The sequence below is a fragment of the Equus quagga genome, chromosome 10 (genome assembly GCF_021613505.1).
Source record: "Equus quagga isolate Etosha38 chromosome 10, UCLA_HA_Equagga_1.0, whole genome shotgun sequence".
In the NCBI taxonomy this organism is placed as follows: domain Eukaryota; kingdom Metazoa; phylum Chordata; class Mammalia; order Perissodactyla; family Equidae; genus Equus; species Equus quagga.
Genome location: NC_060276.1, coordinates 89,037,651 through 89,056,532, shown reverse-complemented (window position 1 = coordinate 89,056,532; position 18,882 = coordinate 89,037,651). Strand labels below are relative to the sequence as shown.

General features: G+C 37.5%; 1 protein-coding gene across 4 annotated transcripts in view; it reads right to left on the bottom strand.

Annotated features, from left to right (window-relative positions):
- CASK (calcium/calmodulin dependent serine protein kinase) overlaps nt 1-18,882 on the bottom strand; it is a 368,709-nt gene that overhangs the window by 171,522 nt on the left and 178,305 nt on the right. For all 4 annotated transcript variants that reach the window (XM_046673193.1, XM_046673194.1, XM_046673195.1 and 1 more), the window contains exons 4-5: nt 11,840-11,917; nt 6,890-6,962 (exon numbers count right to left, since the gene is read on the bottom strand). In XM_046673193.1, the coding sequence (XP_046529149.1) occupies nt 6,890-6,962; nt 11,840-11,917 (151 nt within the window). The remainder of the gene's footprint in view (nt 1-6,889; nt 6,963-11,839; nt 11,918-18,882) is intronic.

Here is an 18,882-nt window from a genome sequence, read left to right as displayed (position 1 = left end):
CAGAGGTGTCCAATCTAGTAAATTCATAGACATGAGAATCACAGAATGACCCAGAGTGGACCAGGACAGCTCCTGAGACACCAGCTTCCTCCACGGTTCTATCGCTAGTTTTATTCTTATACAAGTTTTAAACCAAAACTCATTAGACTAAGAGGAACTGAGAAGATGATCAATAGTTTGCATTTAACATAAGCTATACTGTATGAAATCTCACTGCACTTAGGAGTTTTAAAAATATCTATGACTTCTAAAAACCATTACTTAAAAAAATCACTTTTCATCGCCACTAATTTTAAATTAAAAGATAAAAGATATTACCAAAGTAGAGTTTCCTACATTTAAAAAAGGCAGGAAAGGAGGTATGTAATTTCTCTTCAAGTGACTCATTCTGATAGAAAACCCCACTTTAATTCTCTGGACTGAACGGTACACTGAGCTTCTCAGCACCATGTTTATCTTTATATCATAGATGCCTTCCTGAACAGGCGATTCTAAGTCATGTTGAATTTTTTGTGTAATTGAAGAACTGGCTATTTAATGTCACAGTAAATATCTTATATGAAATATCACTTCCTAAATTAACCCTAATTTTAAAGTGTGGATTTCAGAAAGACAGTCTTTTTTAATGCATCTGTGAGTTATAGTCAAACACAATTTCAGAAATCCACAATTTTGATTTATAGGCCAACAAGATCTTAATTCTAGAAAACAGGCATGACAAATGTTTATTTCCTCTTTTATTCTTCCCAAAGACACATTCTCATTGAGGCAGCTTTCAAACTATTAATCAGGAACACAAACCATTAAGACTAGACAAGCAAAATTAAGGACAGCTACTCAACCTAGAAGTGAGTTCCTACTCCCCGGGTACAAGAGGAAGACGTCAATCCTGTTCTGATTTGGAAAGGACCGCTGCAGCTGAGCCCTGGTCTTGCTGTCTGCTGGGCGGGAGTTGTTAAGAACAAATGTGGGAAGATAAGCTGAAAGGAAATCTTGCTTGGCAAACCACAAAGGGAGCACAGAGGGACACTGGCAATTTGCTAAGCATTTCAATCATGCAGCCTAATGCCACAGATCTTCCTCTGACTGCCCCCAAATTCAAATTGAACTGATATCAGTGGGAAGAGTTATAAAACCCTGATAGAAAAAAATCTTTAGCTATATCATAAATGCTTGCTACCCCTGGCTCAGAAGGAGAGAAGCAGTGAAAGTATTTACATCTAATAAAGAAAAGAAGAATCACTCTTTCCTTTTGAAATCAGAGTTAATTTTTTTTAGGGGAAGGGTGAGGTAGAAGAAGAAAAGCACAGCAGTTAGAAATACAAGATAAATTTAAGATCATCTTATAATTCATACAATTTTTCTAAGTACAATTATTAAAACTCCATAGTCAAGCCGAACATGCGCATTATGTTCAACAACCTTACAAAAGTAATACAGAAGATTAACCGGTGTGCTTCTTCTAATAAAGAATAAAATAAATAAGCTTTCATCTTAATGAAAATTTCAATTTCTTTATATAACCTGAGGGACTTTTGGGAGTTGTGGTAACAGATGTGAAAGAAATGTCAGCGACCAAGAGCAATAGAGGAAGAAATACTATAAGAAATTCACAAGGCTCCTGCAACTAGTGTAATGCGATGAATACCTTACAGAATCAAGTCTGGCCCCATGCAGGTGAAAGGAGAACTGAGACCAGAAGGGGACGAAAGAGCAGCCAGGCGTGTTCCCGGATTAACAAGGAAAGCCATTAAAAGGAAGCACACAGAAACGCTTGGGTGGAGGCTTCTGGCTCAGTGTCTGTGTGAGTGGGGTTTTGCACACTTCTGAGAACTAACTGAGCCCCCAAACTTCCCGGGCACAGGCCCCACTCAGAATAGAAAGTGACTGTGTGTAGAGCAGTTTGCATTCGGAGAAGCTGCTTAACTTCAACTTCAGTTATTAAAATTGTACACCAGTAGGTCAGAGCCACAGAAACGTCTAAGGATTGCTTGGTCTCTCCACGCCCCGTTACATTGTGAGGCTGTTTCCAGGAGTTAGGAGAGACAAGAAAATTCCACCAACTCTCAGTACTTAACAAAGCCAATGAAGGAAGGCAAGGAGCCAGGAGTTGCATTTACCTTGACAACTGTGCTATTTCTTTCTAAAGTATAGTACTTTTAATTTAGGGGTTAGAGAAAGAAAAGAGAAAAACACTGAAACATAATGGAAGTTTTCACATCCTTTCACAAGAAAAAGAGGAATAAAAGGGAAGAAGATAACAGGAAAAAAAAAGAAATTTGCATGCATGCTTTAATTAATACCTGTAGGGAGGCAAAACATGAGAATTATAACATTATACTATGACAGTGGGTCTTAACCAGGGGCGACTTTTGCACCCCAGGGGACCTTTGGCAATGTCTGGAGACATTTTGTCACAAGTGGGGGGAAATGCTACTGGCATCTAGTGGTTAGAGGCTAGGATGCTGCTAAGCATCCTACAACACATAGGACAGCCTCCCACAACAGAGTACCTGGTCCAAAATGTCACTCGTGTGGCTGCTGGGAGACCCTGTACTATGATGGCACACCCCTTCGAATTTCAAAGGATTATACAATTACTTTTTATGCAATTTCATGTGAAACTCCTTCTCCAAAGCAAGTAGTTTCCACTAGAGGTCATGTGGCACCACATACTCAAATCTAACTTGACAAAATCAAACATTCTTAGACTAATTTATGATTTCAAAAAGAACTGCCTATCAGGTAAAGAAAAAAGTATTATTCATCAATATAATGCTAGGACCTTTGAGAAACCTAATGCTTTAGGATCATATGCCAAGAATTATGAGAGAGAGAGAAGAGAGGGAGAGAAAGAGGGAGGGAGAGAAAATGAGAATATTCTTGGCTAGAATGAAACAGGTAATTAAATAATCTAAATTTTTCTAGAAGGAATGAAACATTGCAATGCTCTTCTATTTTCTTTACTAAGCATAAGGAAAGAAAACTTTGACAAAACCTTTAACTATAAAAACCAAAATCTACATACAAATGAAATCTATGTACAGACAAGTCATTGAATAGATGTCTGAATGTGAAGAAAAGCTAATAGGCTGTTTTATTAGCAAAAATATTAACAATACAACAAGTGAAAATTTAAATTATTAGCCATGTGAAATGTATTACTAAAGTTTTATAATTACTAGCACTTTGGAAAACCCCTATAACAAGGTCCTGAATAAAACTACTTCGGGTTACCTAAGTTACTGAAGTTATATTAGGAAATCCTGTGACACAACCTTCAAAATATATCTGGAATCTCTGTTTTATCACCTCCGTTGTTAGCACTCCTGTTTCCCCGTTTCCACCCTTAGACTCCTATTCAGTGTATTACCAGCAAAGCTACATAGTCCTGTTACCCCGGAAAGTCAGATCACAGTCTGCCTTTGTTCAAAACCCTCTGGTGAATCCTCATTTCTCTCAGAGTAAAAGTCAAAGTCCCTCCCCTCCTTTCCTCTCTAACCTTATCTACTGTCCACTCTCCTCTGTGCTCATTTTGCCTCAGCCGCACTGGCCTCCTTGCTATTCCTCAAACAGGAATCCTGTTCAAAAGGCTCCTGTCTTAGTGCCTTTGCACTAGCTGTTCCTTTTATCCAGAACACTCTTCCTTTGGATATCAGTTAGCCCACTCTCTTTCCTCCTTGCTCAGATGTCATCTTCTCAATGTGGCCTGCTTTGATCACTTTTTTTAAAATTGCAACTCCTTCTCTAGCAGTCCCTATCCCTTTGGCTGCTCTGTTTTTTTCCTGTAGTCCTTCTCACCTTCTAACTTACTATATAGTTGAGTTATTTATGCTCATTGATGAGTGTCTGTCTCCGTGAACTAGGAAAGTCAACTCCACAGGGGCAGTGATTTTACCTGTTTTGTTCATTGATGTAGCTCCGGTTCTAAGAATAGTACCCAATATATAGTAAGCACTCTTAAGAAAAATACCCCCAGATTCAAAATTACCAGTTAGCTAAATGTGAGTATTCCATTTACCCATGCAAAATGTATAGATCTCAGGTACTAAAATATAAAGAACATCAACATTAATATGTGCTCTGTGCTGAGTCCATTTGCCAACTGAGCAATGGTGCCTTTTCTGGTGGTTTCTTTTTATTAATTTGCAGTTTGAGAATTACTTCCCTCTCCCCTTCTTTAAAATTATTTGGCAGGTGCCTTAAACTAATTTAATAAAATCCAGTGTAAAACTAATTTTGAGCCCTTGCACATATCGTTCCTTTTACCTGAAATGTCCTCTCGTCTCCATATAACTACCCCATGACTCAAGACCGGGCTCAAATGTGACCTCTGCCATGAAGTTTCTCTGACTCTGTCTTTTAATGATATTTCCTATCCTCTACCTTGGACAATAATTATTTGTTCTGCCTGTCTGTGAAGATGGCCACAAACAAGTTCTCCTATCCTTGTGCACATATGCCACTCCTCCAACCAAAAGGTGTAAATCTATTTTTCCTCCTTGAATCCGGGTTAGTCCTGTGACTTTTTAACTAACAGAATGCAGAGGACATGATACTGTGCCAATTCCAGGCGGAGGCTTCAAGAGGCCTGGCAACTTCCATTTTGCTCATTTGGAGCCCTGAGACACTGTCCGGCTAGAGACGGGAGGCCAGGTAGGAGCAGGGGGAGAGAGACAGAGAGACAGAGATGCCCTAAATGAGAGACTACGGAGAGCCCAGCCAGCTCCCAGCTGTTCTAGTCAATTCAGCTGAGATGCCATAAAAGTGAGTGAGGCCTTTGTGGATATTAGCCATGCTGCCTCAGCCAACAGCCTGTGAAACAGAATGTGAGCAGTCTCCATCAAGCTCTGCCTAAACTGAAGAATTGTGAGCAAATAAATGGTGGTGGTTGTTTGAAGTCACTAAGTTTTGGTGTGTGCTCACCCACTCAGTAGGTAACAGATACACTGCCTCATCTCCCTACTGAGACCATAATACCTTTAGGGCTCCAAGCACAGTATTCTGCATCAAGTCGGCACTTGAATACTTGTTGAATCAATCAATCAGAAGGTAAATGAGAAGGTGAAGCCCCGTATTCAAATATAACCACTTTGAGATTTTATTTGGTTTTGGATTGCCATTATATCAAATACCAAGGCTCATCAAAAGCTGACTATATTATTGAAAGTATCAGAGTATGTTGTCAATCATTATTTATCGTATGATGTTGATATAATTACCTTTCAAGAACAGAATGCAAAATAAAATTGCCTTTTAAGCAAAAGCGTTTTTACCATAATGCTATTACATGAAGTAAGAATCTGTTTTACACATTTTAAGTTTTCAAATTGCCGTTCTGTCATTATATGTTTTATGTTACATACAAGGAAATACAGTTTACTCTGTATATATGCATTTTCTTATATTAATTAAATGCAAAAGAATAACACAGCATGCTACTATCATTGACAATTTTCCCTCTTTTATCTTTCCACACTTCTTATTCATTTTGTTTGCATAACTGAAGAATACTTTTTTTCTTTTCGGTGAGGAAGATTCACCCTGAGCTAACATCCATTGCCAATCTTCCTGTTTTTTTTTTTTTTTTTGCTTGAGGAAGACTAGCCCTGAGCTAACATCCATGCCAGTCCTCCTCCACTTTGTATGTGGGACGCCTCCACAGCACGGCTGATGAGTGGAGTAGGTCTGTGCCCAGGATCTGAACCTGGGAACCCCGGCCACTGAAGTGGAGTGGGCAGAACTTTGACCACTTGGCCACTCGGCCAGCTCCTGAAGAATACTTTTTTATAAAAGTGCTATGAATCCATTGGGTTGTTCAGTGTTGATAATAATAATATCATTTTCCTATCACCACATTTGAAAAGAATGAATATTTTACAACTAATTTACGCTAATGTGTATTTTGTACATTTCTCTAATGATTTTTCATTTGCTATTATAACATGCCACTGGATTGTTTTGGAATTGTTCATGCTTTCCCTCAGCTTTTAACCACAAGAATTTCAGTTAAAATTTCCCAAATGTTATAGAAAATTTAACTAAACTCTACTTAATTTTCTTAACCATTAAAACACATTGAAGAAGCCAGACCTTTGACAGCATGTCTTGAGGGAAGGAGAGCACCATGTCTGTGGATGCTCTGGGTTAGAGAGAGGCCTGTGACAAAACACCAGAGCGTGAAAGTGGACAAGAGGGACAGAGAGACTTCAGGGGCTCTTAGTGATTCAAGGCCTTGGAAGGGGCTGGGCATCAGGAGGAAGGCCCAGTGGTCTCCTTTCTTGCATGCCTCCATGTCCTGCCTGACACTGTTAGGAGCCAGAGACTGACAGTGCTCATGAACTTGATACTGGGATCAAACAGGCAGAAAGACTGAATAATAGTAATATTCATATTTCCAAGGGTACAAACGGTATTACCTTTATAATGATTTCAGACTATGTTTAAAAACTATCTGCAAAGAAAATAAAATGCTGACTATTCTAGATCACAACGTTACAAAAATGTAAGTGTATGATGAACTTTTACTGTATAAACCAAATTCTAATTTTCCCTCCAATTAACTTAGTATAGGATATTGTTTGGTTCTTCCTATCTGTTAAATTTTTCATTTCTTTCTTACACACACAATGGCAAAAGAGGAATAACAGGATTTTAAAATGCATGTACATTTTAATAAAAATAAGGAAATTGAAATTACAAAAAAGTGTTCCTGTTAAGAATTAGTACGACTCTCCATAAAAAGCAGTTAAATAAATTTTTATTTGTAAGTAAAATTAACTTTAAGATGCTCTCCATAAGAATATGAAAGAAAAATTTCTGATTATTATCATTGTTACAAGTCAGTTTCTCTTCACAAACATTAAAGTTAGTGATAAAAATGACTTACCTTCACATCCCTGTGAATTATATTATTATCATGACAATAGCGCAGAGCTTCCAGTATCTGTCTCATGTAATGACTGTAGAAAAACAAAAGAAATCTAAAACTGTAAAAAAAGCCTTTTTATTTTCTAAAACTTAACATACAGTGTCCCTAGCTTGTAACTTACACTTTCACATTCACTGCCTATGGATATTTTTCATTTGAGTAGACAAGAGTGGTGGAATGCGAAGCAGACTTTTTATGCACTTCGTGAAGAAATAATGTGTCCTATAGTTTCTAAGATATCTAAGTCAAAAGAATTTCACACAGTTCATAAGTAAAATAGCTCTGCAAACTAAAAATGTAAGCTTACAACATGAAAAAAACATCAATTCTATGACACTCAGTTAATTCTATTTAGTTACACTGGATTGCTTCTAAGTGCTCAGAGGTACACCAAGAATTCTGGCTAAAGGGGTGGGAGCCTTTTATCTGCCAGCGGAGGCTGGCTCTCTACCTTATTTTCATTTAGCTGTAAGGACAAACAAGAGAGAAGAGCCCCCTTATACCTACAATTTCTTTTTGCAACATAATCAAGTGTGAGTTGGGGCATCTTTGAACACAGCAGAGTTATTCTGGGCCTAAATTCTAGGGAGCTGATCAGGCTCCTCACTAGCCGCAGGGATCGGCTGAGGTTCCCCACTGGGTCCAGGTGAAGAACAGAGGAGGAGTTAGCATTTCAAAGAATTATGCTAAAAAGTGGTAACAGAGTCAACTAGAAACAAGGATGTGACAATAGGAGTTTACTCACTATTACTTCAGAATTCACTTTGACTTCCTTCCCTCAATTCTAAAGTCCGTCTTCTGTAATTCGGCTACGTCTCTTTCTCTGAGTGTCTTTTCCATCTTCTCTTCCTCTGCATTTTACTCCCTTCATAGCTATTTTTCCTATTATCCCTCTTCCTTTCTCATTTTTCCTTTTTCCATCCCAACCACAGAACTGCAAAGTACTCAACATTATTTATCATACAGTATTTATTGAATTTTGTTTTATCTTTCCAAATCTTATATTCCTCACACTTTACAATAAAAACCAATTAATTTAATAGTACTTACAAATGACCTTGTGACTTAAAACAAACAAAGAAAATCCCCAATCCTGCTTTATGATTAAAAGACATTTCCATCAAGTTTCCTCTTTGGGAACTCACATGAATGTCCCTCTAATTAGCATATGCATTATTTCACATGTTACAATTGATCAGAATGTTCCATTTTTTAAATGAAAAGTAGGAAAAAATATATATACTCTTTGCCTGGGCCAGTGCAGCCTGTAATTAAGTTTCTGCTTAAGTTAGGGGTTCTTAATCTGGTATTGTGGTCCTTGTCTGGTTAAATGAAGCTTTGCAGGATCTGTGACTCCCTGAAATGGCAGAGGCAACAGATGTAAAAGTGCTCTGTAAACTCTAAGCCATGCTACAAAGGTTAAGTAAGTTGCTATCATTACAATATTATTATAGTTGTTAAATTTAGTTAAAGATTTAAGGATAGCCTATTTGTGCATCTGGATGTGAACACTGGAATAGTGGGTAAATTTAAATTAGGTACTGTGGACAGAGTTTATACCTACAGCATGGACTACTTTGGATACATTGTAGTAAGACAGCAACTTCTATCTTTAGCCCAAAGAAAATTCCTATCTTAAAGCTTCATTGAAAAACAACCTCAATGAATATTCTTTAATCTGAATATCAGAGTACTCAATTATTTGACCCAAATGTACATACATATTAGAATCTCTGGGGTGTGTGGAGGGAGGGCAGAATTTTTTTCTCCCCAGATATAACAGATTTAAACTGATCTTTCTCCATCCTCCTGGTCATGACCCCAGGAGCCTGTGTGTGTTCACAAGCGCAAGCAGAATAAAGAGGGAACCAAAATTCACCCACATGTTCTAGAGAGCTACTGACTAAACTTTAATCAGAAAGCTTCATTTCATGAAGTATCATGGTGGCCTACGCTTTCAGAGAAACTCAGCAACATATACGTTGTCTCCATCTTCCTGAAGGATCAGGAATGATAACTCTGTGGAAGGAAAGAGCTGGCTAGCAATTCACTCACTTCCTTTGGAAGGACACATTTCCAGGGTGGTGGAAGGAAAGGGAGGTGACTCAGTCTCCTTGTCAACTCTGGGTAAAGAGACTAGGCTTTTTGAAAGGAAGAAGAGACCTTATTTCTGAAGCGCCCTTAACAGAATGTCCCTGGCTAAGGATTACTTATGGTAAATAGAAGCCAGGATCTTTGAGGCATGGATGGCTTCCTGGAGTATGTCATGTAAGCTCTAAAACTCTCTGGGGTATACAATGGAGATGTTTCATAACTGAAATGTTCCCCTCTGTGTGTGGGATCCCACAAATTTCACGTAGAGACCTCATCTATTCTGGGCCAGAGATGCATTTCTGATGCGAGAAGGAATAACACGGGGGGGGGGGGGGGGGACCCTTGAAGGCCCAGACCACTCTGCTTCAGCTGAGCCTTTTGATTGCCTGTATCCTTGTAATTATTTAGTAAAGCTTGGTACTAGGTAAGAAGATCTCTCTGATTTGTGTGAGTTTGATTTGATAATCTGATCCTGTATGTTAGCTCACTCCACAACTCATCATCCCTGAAAGAACAGAGGTAATCACTAATTGGGTTGTAAGGACTGAGCGCAGTTTTATGCCGTGCTTTGCTGCTCCTCTTGAAGCTCAGCCAGTTGAAGCAAAACATTATCAATTTGATTACTTGGTGTCTCACAGTCTTCTTGCAGTTGGTCTCACTAGAATACTGATGCCAGCTGAATTTTCCAACAATGAATCACAGAATCAGAGAGGAGGAAGGAAGGTTAGAAGTCATCTGGTTGAACACTCTACACCAAAGGAAGGATCTGTGTGCCCTTGTTATATGGTCATTGATCCTCCGCAATAGGCAACATAATTAATAATACTTTCTGAGGCGCCCCTCCCCCGCCACTTTGTCATTTTTAGAAAGGGTCTTTAATAAATTGTGCCAAACCTCTCTCTTTGCAGTGTCACCCCACTGGTCCCAATGCTACTCTTTTCTGGTCCATTCTGGAAAAGTTGCCTTAATAAAATCACCATTTTAACAACAAATATATGTGGATTTTAAAATCAACAGTCTTTCATCTTGACATATACAAACATCTACCTTTTCACTAAATCTCAAGATTGAGAGAGATCTCAAGTCATTTCACTATATGACATTACCTCTACACACTATTGTCCTCCTGATCCTGATACCCAGCCCAGTGGCAGGGACAGGCTCGAAGTTAAAGAAAAGCAATACAGATGACTGGGGAACAGAGTAAAAGTGGTACTGGTTTAACATCAACTGGATAGCATACATGCCGGGTACTCCAGTGTTACTGCGGTTCAAAAAGGAAATAGTTATCTTCCTCCAGTGAGCTACACTATTCTATAAAATCAACATTCAGAATTTTAGTTTTCTCTATTTGTTGCTGCTATTGAAAGATATCAATATGGGAAAGTACAAAAGGCAAGTTGTCTCAAATTCAAACAATGATACGCAAAAGCCTGAGAGTTTCGTTTAGCTGGATAAAGTGGTTTACCACTATGCCATAAGAAAAATCAAGATGGTATTGACTATTTTTGCTATTAAAGAATGCTTCTTAATTTTGAAGCACAATAAAAAATAAAAATTTAAAATTGTGATTAGAACTCAAAACGAGAGAAAAAGGGGATTTAAAAAACCCTAGAATGTGCTTTAGTGAGGATGGCACAAAAGAAAAGAGGATATTTAGCCTCAGTTCTACCACGAATACATCAGGAGTTGAAAGAAGTAATTATAGTTAATATATATAGACTTTCATTTGCTTCTTTTCTCTAGCCACAGTAGGACAGAAAAGCAGCTACCTCAAATTGAGCATATTCTTTATTTTGCGCAATAGCTACGGCTGCTCCATCTCCTGAGACTGGGGCTCTTGCTTCCCAGCCAGGCGGAGGCAGGGCAACAAATCTGAAGAAAGTCAAGCTACTCTGAGCTCAAAGTCCTATTAGGTAGTCTCCAAGCTGTTTCCAGCTCTATCTGTCTATGATGCCATAATAATAAAAGGAATGATAGGAGGGAGAAAGTTGTAATCATTTAGTGGTAACTTTCTCAAATGGTAGAAAGTTTTAATAAATGTTAATGGATTCATGGGTTTGAAATCTTCAACACATTGTGGTTGGTGACTGAGGAGAGATGCTGTTACCCCATGGATTAAAAAGGCAACCCGCTGGAGTGGGTATTTATGGTAGGAGTGAATGTCACCAAAGCAGAAAGCTGTATTGCTCTAAATATAGAAGCAGGTGGCCCCGTGCACGGCTCCTGTGATTTTTCATATTTACTCCTTGTTTTGAGCCATTAGTTCTTTACAACTCCTCCCTCAGAACAATGGCCACCGTTTGACTGGGAGATCACACACTGGCATGAAGCAAATACATTCAGCAGATAAACTGCTTTTATTTCTGTTCCTCTTGTTCTGTGCTTTTCCTCAGATTAACTGGTCACATAACAATTTGCTATTACTAAAAGGCAAACTGAAGAACTAATGAGGCACATTTGCCAAAAAACAAAAATCAAATATACAAACAAAAAAGCCAAGTTTAATTCTACAGGGTTCCTCAGCTATCAAATCCCTCCTTGTAAAAAAAAGTCATTGGAATTGGGAAAGATAGCAGAACTGATGTTAAGCTGTAAACTCATATTAACAGATAAATTCACTGTTCAGTATTCTGCATTTCCAGTCACTATTCGGTCCCACTAAAGCACCTACAACAGATACGCTCCTTGAAGGCAAGAGTGGCAGTACGCTCATCATCAGGTCAAAGAGCAGTCCACTCCAATGTGATTTCCTTGTCATTTCCTTTTTTTACTTCCACCTCGACCTCTGGGGAGTCAACAGAAATTACATACCTGGCTACAGCTTCACTGTATACAAAACCAGCGTCAGCTCGCTTTACGATTTCAAAACACAGATCCGCTCCATCCATACTGTAGAGAAATGTGAAAAAGAAAATAAGAAAAGAGGAAATTCCAGGAAGAAAACACTGAGAGTGAATACATTGTAACTAAGTTATTAGTTGACTTACAGCTAATGATAGTAATAAATCACTTAAATCTCCTTTCAATGAAAAATAGCCAAATTATAAAGAACAGTATAACCATCTTAACACTGAAAATCTATAGGGAAAGAAAAAGGAAGAACAAGAAAACGGTAGCATCAAATAACACAAGGTATGGAAAACTGACTATAAATTTTTTTTAGGTTATCACAATAAGAAGTCTCAGAAAACGGCAATGCTGGGGACTGTGGGCATATTGTTTTCTTTTTAGATTTTAGTTTTCCTTTTTCTCCCTAAAGCCCCCTGGTACCTAGTTGTATATTTTTAGTTGTGGGTCATTCTAGTTGTGGCATGTGGGACACCGCCTCAGCATGGCCTGACAAGTGGCGCCATGTCCATACCCAGGATCTGAACCGGCGAAACCCTGGGCCGCTAAAGCAGAGCGCACAAACTTAACCACTTCGCCATGGGGCCGGCCCCATGTGGGCATATTTTTGAGTTAAATTCCACATATCTAGTCACGTCATGTGATATTTTAAGAATACAACAAGAATTCTAAAACATTTAGCTATAGTTCTCACCACTAAATGAATATTCAAGCTATACACTGTGGAACGAAAAAAATGATTAGCTAATCCATAATTTACTTCTGTTTACACTTCTATTACCAAAATTAATTGCTACAAACATATTCTAACACACTGATGTGTTCGTGACACAGTGCCACCATCTTGCCCCCACACTTAAAATGGTTCTCTATTTCTAATCAGATCAGTAAGGCCTCTTGTTGTAGCCACACCCTGCCTCTTCTGCCTACCCTGTCTACGACTTTTCAAGAATACCTCACGCTCTAGGCAGACTAGTCTTATTACTAACTCCCTGAACACACCATTTTCTTTCTTTCTTTTTTGCCACATTCTTCTGTATATATTGCTTCTCATATTCAAAACTTACCTTAATTCAAGGTTCATTCCAATCCCACCTTCCCCAGGAAGCCCCCTCAATGATTAGCCACATTAAGGCCTTCTTTTACTTAAATTCTCTAAGAACTCTATACTGCCTATAACATTTAGCACTTACATACAAACATATGTTTATACACATAAATACGTGTAATTCATGAAACTTTTGCCATAACATTACATATATGAATGAAATTATTCACATATTAATAGTTAGCTAACATTTTCATAATGCTTTAAGGCTTATAAAGTGTCTTCAAATCTGGTGTCTTATTTATTCATTTATTCAGTAGCTCAGGCTCCAATATATCTGCTGCGGGTACCATACTGAGGAAACAGACTTCTAGAAGGGCATGTAAATGAATTAACTATCCATTACTATTACTAATAATTACTAATTAGTTATTGCAATTAATAATACATATTAATGATCATTACTAACTAATATCACTGTTCATCAAGCATATGGGAAGCACTCCTTGTTATATCTCTCTTCATTCTTACAATCACTTCATGAGGTCAGCATGCTTTTCATTCTCATATAATTTGTCTAAGTGAGTAGACATATGTGACAGGGACAGGATTCAAATCCCTGTCTATGTTCAATGGTTTTATATAAATGAAAATGAAAATACTTTCACATTTATACATGGATTTACAAATTTTACCTAGTTTCCATTTCACAGCTAATGAACATTTTCCAATGTAAAAAAGGATTCTTCTCCAAAATAATTTTTATGATGACCTAGTCTACTCTGAAGTATGGCAGCACCCCATTTCTACCATCAGAAATGAAGCCTGGATGAACATGATCATGCAGCTTTGTGAACAACCCTGACCCTCTACTATAGGAAAAGTCCTAGAAGTGGAGCTGCTAGGTCAAGGGGCATGCATACACAACAACAACTTTCATACACACACTACTGGAAAAATTTCAACAATTTATACTGCTACTACTGAGTGTGAAATGTCCTTTCCTCTACCTTGCCTCCACTAGGATGACTATTCTTTTTATTTTTTGCCAATCAGATAGGAGAAAAAAAAGTCATTCATGATTGCTTTAATTTGCATTTCCTTGATTACTAGAGAGGCTTAATATTTTCCATTTCTTTGTATTGTGCGGAGAAAAAAATACGATTTTTAAAGTTGGCTGCAGTTTAAACTGGTTGGTTGATCTATGAAGACTAAAAAACACCTCATAGTGAGGGAATTACAGTTTTCTTTAGGCATTTTCCTTTTTAATTGTGAAATGTGAGGACAAGCATTATTCAATTTAGATGAGAGAGGAGTTAGACAAAGGAGAGAGCTAAATTTACTGCATTACAAAGCAGTAAGAATCTGGGAGCTGTCCTGAGAGCTAGAGGAAGGCTTTTTAGAGGGACCTGGAAGACGGGAAAGAAGAATCTTAGGGGTGGGAGAAGGCAGTAACAGGGTGAGAGGCCAATGCTTAAGGAGAGAACCAATCAGTGAGAAAGAACTGGAAATTATTTACCAGCATGAATTGACCCATTGTTTTCTGGTTATATCTCAAATCCTAGCACTTACAATCTCTACACATACACACACAGATATTTTTAGCTTTCCACTCTTTTCCACTGACTTGTCTATTCTTATATCTAGTACCATACCATTTTTAATACTGTAATAGTAATTTTAATATTTGGCAAAAATAAGTCTCATTTCATTACTGTTGTTTATCAACATTAGGATTTTTTTCTCCTAGCTGAACTTTAAAGTCAGTCAAACGCCAAAATATTTTTATATTTTGGTTGAAATAGTATTATATTTATCGATTAACTTTTATAAATTAGCATTTTTCTAATATTCTCATCCATGACCATGATATGTCTCTCCATTTCCTGTCATACTCTAAGTTGTAGTTTTGTTTTGTTTTGTTTTTCCCTTCTTCTTCTCCCCAAAGTGCCCCAGTACATAGTTGTATATTTAGTTGTGGGTCCTTCTGGTTGTGGCATGTAGGATGCTGCCTCAACATGGCCTGATGAGCGGTGCCATGTTCGTGCCAGGATTCGAACCAGCGAAACCCTGGGCCGCCGAAGCAGAGTGCCCGAACTTAATCACTCAGCCATGGGGCCGGCCCCCTCAATAATCAATTTTTGAAACTAGTATGAAAAAAGCCTTAAAACTATAACTTAGGGGCTGGCCCCATCGCCGACTGGTTAAGTTCACGGGCACACAGCAGGGGTGGGGGTCTCACAGGAAAAAAGTGAGAACCACAAAGGGGCAGTTAGACCCAGAGGCATATATACCATTTTAACAAAGAGTGATAAAGTGTGGAAAAGAGACTAGACAAAGGAAGGAGAGGAGTTTGGCATCTGGGGTTGGAGGTAAATTGTGGGAAGGTGACCAGGAAATGTATGATAAATAAGAATTGTTTAGTAAGGTTTGTTATGCAGATAAGAGTAGTTCTCCTCTTCCTGGTACATGAGAGGAGAACACCTTTACAAAGGGACATTTATGCCCTGTGTTTAGACGCAATGGAGGAGAGTGGAGAGTTCTTCCTGTGTCTGCTGTTTTTCAATTGCCTTCAGCTCAAAATAATCCTATGCCAGAGTGGCATATTTTGGGGTAGCATATTCCGACCCCTTCAACATACAGCCAGCCATACCTTGTGCTTCTAGACCTGTGATTTGTTTTGGTTATTCAGTGCATTTGTTTTTGGATAATTCTTTAAATTATATAAGTAATGCATGTTTATTATAAAATTTTTAAAATTCAGATAGACAAAAGGGAGGGATAGCTAAGATCATTCATAATTCCACTACTTTTCACAATTCAGAATAAACCTCCCATAGTTTTTCTCTGCATATAGTGTGGAAGCACTCCCCATATTCTTCCATACTAGGATTTCTTCTTCCTCTCATTTCACTCCCTCAGAATGGAACCAACTGGGGAAATTCAGAGCATGCTGTTTGAAGCTTCTTGGCAGCCCCAGAAACACCCCAAGATGGGAAGCCAAAGAGAAATGCAATAAAAGAAGCATTATATTATCAAATAAGGTTTATCAAAGATTTGAGACATCAAACTTTTTGTTCAAGAGTATTATATCGGGATTGTGTGTATTATGAATATGTATATTTTAAATTTCTGATGAATAAAATTTGCATGAATAACAGTATTTTTAGTTTTTATTTCTGTACCTCATAAAATTTAAAATTAGTGGATTGCCTCTTTTACTTTAATATCAATTAATGTTACAAATAACTAATCAAATAGCTTTAATAATAGAAAATTACTTTCACAGTGATGACTTACTTTCAGGCTAACCCCTCCAAGAACATGCCTGCATATTTAAAAAGTTACACAGGTGATTTTGTTTGGTATCCCTGGTTATGAACAATTGTATTAAAAAATGTATAATCCTGTTATATGTATATAAAAAAATATATAATCCCCTGTTAATCCATCATCTGTCAGTTTAATTCACAGGCTCCCACCTCTTAACCTAAGAGGGTAGAGGAAAGGTTTTGTTCCTCCTCTATGATGTGTTCTGTAGAAGCAGAGAAAGAGGGGGCTTGCAGGAGACCAGCATCTGATTGTATGAAGAAGTGCTTCTCAAATTAACTGTGGTGAAGGACCAGTTTTTTTCCCTCAGATATATTATGAACCGATACTTTTATAAAATACAAAATCATGTGTTATGATTTCACAGCAATGTCAAATTGCTCTAACAGTTTCTCAATGTTTACTCTCAATTTCTGTACTTATTACAGACTGGTAACAGTTGGTACATGTGAACTCATCTGACAACTCTTCTTTGAGGAACACCGTATAGGACAACTGAATCTGGATTTCTCTGACCAGCTTTTTTTCGGAAAGTAACAAAAACAACAATTACAAAAACTGGATGAAATTTAAAAAATTTTTTTAAAGCTTTAAAGAATTAACAGTGCAATGAGAGTGAAAAACCACCTAGTGAGAATGGGGAAAGAATTAGAGCTCAAAGAGGTAAGCAAGAGATGCTTCTGGCCTGAGGGTAAGGAGTGGGCTATGGAAAGAAGGCAGCTGTGGAGGGAGGGGTTGCACTTTTGGGGAGCTCTGGAGAAGAGGGTGGGGGCAGTCAGATGGAGACTGACAGGGTCCAACTGCTTTTGCACCAGGGTGATCCAAGAAGAGAGACAGAGCTATTCTTTTGGCAGACCCCAGAAGAGCCTGCCAAAGGCTAAGGCCCTGATGAAACACCCCATGCTCTGGGAGGAGGCCATAAAGAGCTGCATTTTGAAAACTGGGGTACAGAATATATTCTGGTATGTCTTACTGACAGCATTGAAAAACCCCAATGCTTACCATGGAGATAAAAGCTGAACTTCAAAACTTCAGCAAGAAACAAGAAATTATAAAAAGTGACACCACAGAGGTGAAAAAGCAGCAAATAGAAATTTCAGAACAGAAAAATATAATACCAAAATTAGGAACTTAAGCAGATTAGACAGTTGAAGAGAAAATTAGTGAACCAGAAGATACATCAGATTGAGGCATGGAGAGACAAAACATGGAAAATATTAAAATGAGGATAAGAAATAAACGATTACAGTGAGAAGTTCAGCATATATTTTATTGAAGTTTCAAAAGTGAAAAGAAAATGGAGCAGAAGGAATACTGAAAATATAATGCCTGATAAGCACCCAGAAATGATTAAAGATACCAATCCACTGATTTGAGAAGCCCAATAAATATCAAGCAAGATAAATAAGAGAAATCTATAGTTAGATATATATCAGTGAACATTTCGGGAAACCAAAGAAAAATAAATATTAAAAACAGTGAAAGAAAAGAATTGACTATTAGACTGACAGCTGACTTCTCACTAGCAACCCTGGAAGCCAGAATACAGTGGAAAGATATCTTAAAACAAAATAACTGCCAACCTAAAATTCTCCTCACCAAATGAACCCTTAAGGAATGAAAGTGAAAAAAATTTCAGACAAGCAAAAAACAAGAGAATTTGCCACCAGCATACCTATCCCTAAAGGAAATACAAGAGTATGCCTCAGGGAGAAGAAAAATGAAGTCAAATGAAAACTCAGAGATGTAGCAAGGCATGAAAAACATAAAATGCAGTAAATATGTAGATGAATCTAAATGAACAATAATTGTATAAAACTCTTTTCTCACTCTCTTCTGGAGAGACCATATAAAACAATAACTATTCTCAGAGAGAGAGAGAGATTGATTTTTCAATAAAAATACTTGACAACAATAACACATAAGTCAAGAGGTATACTGTAATTTCTAGGGCAACCACTAAGTTCTCTAACTTTTTGACGTCAGGGACCTTTCCTTAAAGATTATTGAGAACCCCAAAGGGATTGTACTTAAGTGGGTTTTATCTATCAATATTTGCTGTATTAAAAATTAAAATCCAGAAATGTAAAAAACTATTTTAAAATAACAATAAACCCATTACATGCTAATAAATATTTTTTCATGAAAAATAACTATATAACTAGATTCTCACATCTGCTTCTATACTCAATGTGTTACAATATGTTATTTGGTTGAAGTAAATGAAGAAAACCTGGCCTAACAGATATATAATTGGAAGAAGGAAGTATATTTGAATAACCCTTGCAGATATTTGTGAATATTCTTCTTTGATACTACACCAAGAATCAAGAAGTGCTAGTTTCTTAAAGGTAAACTGCAATGTGGAATCTGAAACCGTATCAATGAACTTTTTGTACTCTGTTACATTATAATCCATGTTCTGTCTTGTTCTTTGAGTAGATCTTTTACCTGTGCATGACTTTATAACATCATGCATTAGTCATTTGAAAAATACTGGTCCATTGAATTATACAGATTTTCCAAATATTGATACATTTGATTACATGATATCAAAAAAACTGCATTCATTAATATCACCACTGATTACATTCTTTAAGTCCTGGGAAGCTGTTACAAGTTTTCCAAA